General features: G+C 34.1%; 1 protein-coding gene across 1 annotated transcript; it reads right to left on the bottom strand.

Annotated features, from left to right (window-relative positions):
• Nucleotides 1–432: 432 nt before the first annotated feature.
• LOC149163697 (transmembrane emp24 domain-containing protein p24delta9-like) lies at nucleotides 433–5,354 on the bottom strand. Its single transcript, XM_089431823.1, has 4 exons — nucleotides 4,895–5,354; nucleotides 4,084–4,293; nucleotides 1,071–1,147; nucleotides 433–974 (listed from the first exon to the last, which is right to left on the bottom strand). Exons 1-4 carry the CDS (start codon nucleotides 5,147–5,149, stop codon nucleotides 830–832), a joined length of 687 nt encoding a protein of 228 aa, XP_089287949.1. The 5' UTR covers nucleotides 5,150–5,354; the 3' UTR covers nucleotides 433–829.
• Nucleotides 5,355–7,681: the final 2,327 nt, after the last annotated feature.

Raw genomic sequence — 7,681 nt, 5'->3', positions numbered from 1 at the left:
GGTTCCCTTGAAAGGCAATAAAAGAAACGGAGTAGAATGTATTATAATATGCAATAAAAGAAAAGCATGACTTCAACAGCAATAAATGGACTTTGCAGTACAGAATAGTATGCCAGCTGTATATTGTAAGGTCCAGAGTAAACAATATAATACACTTCTGATACCACACAGCACACAGGGGCCCATAGATAACATGCAGAATAGAATCCAAGGAAAAAGACAATTGCACCTATATACATTTGTGAATATTTGATCTGCCAATTCGATGTTAGAACTTAGAAGTACAATAGTTAGTAAGTTGGTAACAACTGAATTCATTATAACATATATTTTCAACTGCATATGACAGAAAAAGTTAAGTGCAAAAATTTTCAACTTTGATGAGTGCTGCAAAACAAAAGAAAGTACAGCGTTACAGAATACAAGACCAGATAAGGAAATGAAGAATGTTGTCATTAGTCTGCCTAGTACAAGATAGATATCGGAGTTGGACTTTCTACAAGATATCCATCATATTCTATGTCACCTGTTGTTGAGGCTAATATGTTGCAAAAGGTTCCATAACAGTATACATGAATTAATCATATGCTCAGTCACCACTGAATCATATTCATGCATGCAAGTTATATTTTCAAGGGTCCGATTTGATAAATAAAGACCCTCAATCGCTTTTTCTGAGCAAAATTTATAAATAAAATCAGAAAAGAATCTCCTGTAACTGAAAAATCCTGCAGTCGGAAATCAGTTAAAAGTGCATTTCAAATAACTAACTTATCTTTCAAAACAAAAGATAATTTTCCAGATTTCCTGAATACAGATTCAAGGTTGTCTAGAGCAACTTTTTTCTTTCAAAAAAGCTCTTTAAATGCCACAGCTGCCAAGCTGCTACTGATAGGCAGATCAAAAACGACATGAAACCAAACCAAGCCATTTTTGAGTTTGTTGATGCATTTAGAGTCTGCATTTCCCCTTCCCTATTAAACCACAAACAATGTAGGAGTCAGGACTCAGCACAATTGATCCAACTAAATTGGCCAGAATATGATCATTGCTCTTTGAGAAGCACATACCTTTCTCGCAGATAGAGCATCTCATCATAGATAGAAGTGACATATTCTTCAAGCTTCCTTAACTCAAGTTCCATTCCCTGCAGTATTTGATGTAAAACTTAAAATCAAACCGAGTACTATTTAAGCTCAAATAAGCCATCTACCTGTCATACTAAAACAAATCAAACAGAACTTAACAAGGCAATATAAAGTAACATTACAAACTAAGTAGTTGCATAAAAATTGTCAGTTTGTGTAGAATTAATTTAATTCCTAATTTTCAAAAAGGGCTAGTATGTTACTTGTGCAAGAGATATATAGTTTGAAAGAAAGTTTAATAAATATATCCTCAAAAAGTATATCTTCCAGGAAAGTTGGAAAGACTTTAAAAGTCAACATTCGATCAATCTCAAATCGGCCTGGTACTAGAGAAAATAGTTTCACATGACATAGACTTTCAGTTTTAAGGATTCTAGGTGTCAGCGGTGGCATACTATCAAAACCACCTACTTGCCAAACTTTAGCTTAACCTGCCCCACCAAATTGATTTGTAAACTATATGTATGTAATTCAAGGACACATTCCATCAATACTAGACATCTACTTTGTTTCACATTTCTCACTCCTAAACTCCAGAAAAGAGTCTTGTAACCTTTAAATGTCTTCAGAAAATTTCTAGGTAGGTAGGGGATTTCCAAACTAAATATGATCAAAACATGTCATAGGATCCATTAAAATATGGTGCCAAATCCCAACCCAATCCCTTTACGATTGCACAATTCGCTCAGGATTTGTTTTCTAGCTGAACTCCCTATGCAGATGGATCTAAGATGAATTTCATGGCAGATATCGTTCCATGGAAGAGACATGTGAAAGATGCCTCAAAAAATTTTAAAGATGCCAAAATTATCAGGAAAAAAATAATCAGCGCCTGCGGGCAGGAAATTATAAATGATCTATGAAATGACCAAAAGCCTGTCTTGGTACAAAAGAATATTTGATCTAGTGCCCATGGTAAGTTAGAAACATTAGTTGATGAAAAAAGAGCCAGTACTTGCAATATAGGATAACAGTCAGTAACGAAAGAACTGCCCACCAAGTCCCACAAAAGAAAAGGAAAAAACTTCTCTTTCAACATAACATGTTTTACAAGAAAGTGAAACGCTTTGTTTCACTCCTCAGGACGAAAAATAATCATTTAAAAGATTTGTACCTCAGTTAATAATATAACAATCTCCTAAAACATGAAGATGAAAGCCATGGGAGTTGCATGGAATGGACCAGTGACTATAATCGCATCCTTTGGTAGGTACTTGAAAAGTAAATATAAAACTGAGCTTATCATAATCAATGTAAAGCGTGATTAATCATTAAAAGATGTAGGTTCAAGTTTCAACTTGGAGAGTTCGAACTCTGGCTCCACAGTAGAGAAGATCAAGCTCATCAATGCGACCAGTTTCATTCATGAAAACTCATACTTACCTGAATATCTGCTTTTTGAGATTATTGACATACATGGATTCATCTAGAACCTTTCCATATAAATATGCATAGTTTCTCTTCCTGTCTGTAAACAGTTTACCAGCATGCAGGAAAAACCTAGAAGTTATTTTATTATAAGATCAGGAAAGATGGAAAAATTATTTTCAATTAGTCATACAAGGGCCACAATTTACTGCAAATTCATTGCAATTATATTTTTTTGGGGGGGAATGACAAATTTCCTTAGTGATTCTGAATCCTGATGAAGGAAAAATAGCTTTCACATAATGATTGGCAAAAGAAAAATCTAAAACAATGATTGTAGAATAATTTCACTAGAGACGAAAGGTTGTCAAATATATTTTGCTATAAATTGTTCTGGAAGATCTTCAAGGATAAATCGCTGAGAAACCCTACACCCAATATCTTTAAGAAATGCGGTCAAAATACACTTTCAATGTTCTTTCAACCAAGGAAAATATTTGTACTGTTTATAAAAGTACATTTCCCTGTATAATCTAAATTAATATTTGACCCCCTTTTTGCACTTATATATCCTATGACTCTATCTATTTTACATGGCACTTATGTATAAAATATTTCACAGGCAGTGATTCTCCTAATTAGCTAGTCATATAAGTTAATCCATGTTTTATTGTATTTATATGAATTAAATGCCACCTATGGTCAATTAGATGCTAATTAATAGCCACAATGTTTTATTTTTAGGACTGGATGTAACAATCTTTTGGTATTCATATAATTGTGAAAAACTTGTATCAAGTTGCACAGAATATCAGAAATTCATTTCTAAGGTGATAAAATTGAGTGAAAATACCTTGTTGATAAGCTAAATCTATGTGCCAACCATAAAGATTAGATCAATCTGCCAAATATAATAAACATTATATTAGCTGCAAAAGTCACAAGAATAGTCAAACCACATATATCTGGAACTAAGCCATTTTTGGTTTCCTTTCAAACATGACCATTGGAATCTTTCGCCAATGTATCAGCAAAAAATTGTTTTGTTCACACTACAGATTTAAGTCGCAACCTAGGGGTGTAGGGAAGAAGCTACGCTAATACTTTAGATTGATTATAACAGAATATTTTCAACAGACTTCAGTATTAGGCACCCACATTCTCAACAAGGCTTGGAAGGTCTGCATTGGCCACTTATACTTTTTTATCACTGTGGATTATCAGCTTACAATTTTGCTGATAGTGACCTTCAACCTTAGTGACCTGGGATACTCTTCAAATCACCTTCGCCATAAAGGAAGGGAGCGGGTGGTAAAAGTTTGGTACTTCTGCATGCCCTGAAGAGAAGACAGACCCTCTCCATATCATTTGGTAAATGTCAGCTGATTTTAAATGTATATGGGGTGTGTTAAACAACGCTCTATCACATAAGAAAACCAATTAAGATCTTATCTTAATTACTGATTTGTCTTAAGTGTTCCCAGGTTAAAACCAATATTCTGCAACTACACGTAACCAAAGTGAAACAATATATTATGAATAGTAGAAGAATGAATTTCGTACGTACATCAATTTTATCTCTCTTGGCAATTTTAGCCCAATCCTTAGCAAAAACCCCAGTCTTCCATTCCAGTTCAACAGAGGCAGTTATGGGATGTTGAGTAGGAAGTATCCAGAAACATGCCATGTAATCACCACTTTCAGTAGTTGTTAAGGCGAATTGACCCGATTCCACTTTATCAGCATAATGCAAACTATTGCCATAAGGGGAAGTCACCTGAATTCCAACACAAAGAAAAGCATAAGTCAACATGGGTCTTCTATTTTCAGATAATGGACAACAAATTTACATGAAATGAACATCAAAATTATTGTCAGTCTTAAATCCAACAATACGGTAGACAACATTTACTACAACAGAAGCCTAAATCAATTAAAACACAGGAAATCAGTGCCAATATTTATATTTTGATTGCGTATGATTCGTTGATCTAGTGGAACTCAAAGCTTAATTGTGTTTTCATCTGTTTCTTATGGATTTCGATCGTGGAAGTTCAATCAGTCAAATTTTCACTTATATTAATCAGAGTGATACAGGACATTTTCCAAATCACTTCTCTATTAGGAGTGAACCCTAAAAGCCCATTAATTCACTTTTAATTCACTTGTAATTGCAATGAAATAAATAAACTGACCCAAGAAAAAGCTTCAAGTTTCAACAAGTTTTTGCATCGCACCCTAAAAGACTTAAAACCATACAATCGTCTTGATAAAGAGGAAAAAAAAAAAACAAATTGGGTCCCTTCAAGTAAAGTCTAAAATTATATGTCTAGCGAAAAAAAAAAGAGAGTCGGAAACACACATAAATGAGGGCTTACCCTAACAGTGATCTTGTGATCATCGGCAACAGGTTGGGCATTGCCGGTCCCATAATGATGTTCATCTGAGCCTGGTGCTACAACATGATAATTTCCCAACACCAATACATTGCTCTGGATCTCCTCTGCGATGCACTTGGTCTGCCCTGATGGCAACTCGAAGCGAATGCACTGCACTTGCCGCACACCCAAACACAGAAATACCAACAAAAACGCCATAAAACGTTCCATCTGATAAGTTTGAAGACAGTCCATCGACTTATGTCATATGTAGAGAGAACCCAAATGGGGATTTGAAAGCAGATCCAGCCAAGATCTCTGTTTGAATCCCTGATCTATGAAAGAATAAGGGCTTGTTGGTAAAATAGGGAACTCTTAAGCAATCTAGTTTGAAGAGAAGAAATCAATCACTTCGTAAAATGAACGAAATATTGCTAGGCTCTGAGAGGACTCAGGCATTTTAAAATGGGTCAACATTTATATTAGACAATAGAGGTTGTCCCTATTGGAGGAACTGAACGGCTGGTCGTCTCTGATTGGCTAGGAGACGTCACGCTTCCATTGTCTATATACATACGTTGGATTCGAATTTAGTAACAAATTAAATGAAAGAAGGGGTGGACATTGAGAGTTCATCTACCCACCAAAGGTAATTTCACCCCAGATTTATTAATCATGTGGACCTACTGATCATGTAGAGAATAAAAAAAAAATGAAAATCCAATTCTTTTTGTGTTGGGAAAAATATGGGGTGGTTCATTTTTTAATGCTCAAACTAATGGAGATTAATGGGATTTAGGTGAACTATTATTAAAAAACAGCCCCATTTTTTAATTAAAAGTAGTTTTGGTGATGAATGTAAGAGATAATGGTTTTTCTCTCAACATTATTTTAATTAAAATGGAGTTGTTTTTAGTGTGATTTTTTGGATTTTTAGGTGTTAGAATGTGAGGAAAAAAATTGAGGTGAAATCTTAATTGTGTTATTTAAACTAGTTTTTTGACTTTATATATGGATTCAACACCCTGAAAAAACCCTAAGACACTTTGATTGTGCAGGGGTTACCCATCAAACTTGTGATTTCAATAAATTTCTCTCGGATTTTAGAGAAACTGACCGGAAAAACCCACCGGAAAAGCTTCCAAAAAGTTGCACTAAAGACAATTCGAATTAAAATTGGGTTTAATCATTAAAGTAAAACGTAAAAGTATTTTTTATTAGTTAAGAAATTATTTTCTTAAACATAAGGAAATAGGTTAATGAACTTAAAATTTAAAGGTATTTAGCAGAAATGAAAGTTTGTCTCTTTCCAAATTATCGATGGGTTATTTCAAGTGGTGTGGTTTTCACTAAATAACAACTATGAGTCAACTCACATTCATAGATAGTAGTCAATGATGACAACCTCAATGTGGGTTAACCACTAAACTATGATAGGTTTTTCCACCTTTAGAAAGTAAATAATGATATGGATCTTCTTGATCAAGAGGTTAAATTGCAACTAGGGGTGGTATCTGGTATCATGAATGGAACTAGGGCTAGAAGTTGTTTTTCTTAACCGTGGTGAATTGATAACTCGTTGAAGTAATTTGAACAAGGCCAAGGATCAAACCTTCATGTTGCCATAACACCAAGAATATATCTGACAACCCATAAGTTAGATATACCATTAACTTATGACTTAGCAAGAGCCGAGATGTCTTGACCCTACTGAATTGGACTCTCTCTCAAGAGGCACTTACTCTTCGAGCTTTATCACAGGCTAGATGTTTTTATTTTACAGGAAAGACCTAATGACTAAGCAAGAGCTAAAATGTCCCATATTAATCATGGACATAGTGAAAACTCTCTGGGGCTGCCTACTCCTTGGAATACAGGCAAGGGCATGCCTCTGGAGACTTAAACCTGGGTGAATGGGATGACAAGCGACAATCCCAACCACTCAAGCTAAGAACCATTAGCACACAAGCTAGATGTTACTAAATGGCGCATGATCATATGATAGGTATCCTCAGCAGTGACCATAAGGGATATTGATTTTCTTGTGGATATTGTTTAAGCTAAAATCATCTTTTAGTCCTAAAGTAAGACCCAAAACTGCTTTAAATTGGTTAAGAGCTCATTTTCTTTGGACATAAGGAAATAAGCTAATGGCTCAGTCCATAGGCATTTTAGAGGACCAAAACTATGCCCCATATAAACCACTACCAAGGTATTTTAAATGGTGTAGTTTTTATTTAAATAATAACGGTGAATCAACCATCATTTGCAAGTAATAACCAATAATATTTTTGTCCTTATTGTCAGTTGGCCGCTAAAATATGATAAACTTTGCTCCCATTGGAAACAATAATAATGACAATTTAATTAGAAACAAAACGCGTAGTCTAATTTATAGACGAAATGGCTTTTTTCCAGACATGTTTTCTAGTTAATTTTAATCAAAATCCAGTAGAGATTTTTAAAAACTTGATTTTAAGTTGTTTAATCTATATCATTTGAGTGCCCCAATGGGTTTTCTAGGGTGTTTAATCCATTTATGCATTCTAAACAACAAAAAATCACATTCTTTCTTGAAATTGTTTTGTCAGATTGCGGTGAAAAAGTCTATTTCGTCTATAAGTTAGACTACGTCGAAACAAAATATGAAATAGATTTACATTATGTTATGTTGTGTTATTTATTTTTTGTATTTTTTATTTGTCTTACATTTTTAATTTATGTATTTTAATTTTTATTTTGAATTAACCCTCAGTTATATTATAATTTTAAATAGGGTTAAAATGT

Source organism: Pinus tabuliformis, chromosome 5_1, assembly GCF_031772625.1.
Source record: "Pinus tabuliformis cultivar Carrire ecotype Pingquan chromosome 5_1, CPIR1, whole genome shotgun sequence".
In the NCBI taxonomy this organism is placed as follows: Eukaryota; Viridiplantae; Streptophyta; class Pinopsida; order Pinales; family Pinaceae; genus Pinus; species Pinus tabuliformis.
The sequence above is the reverse complement of the archived record's forward strand: the minus strand, read 5'-3'. Positions and strand labels throughout refer to the sequence as shown.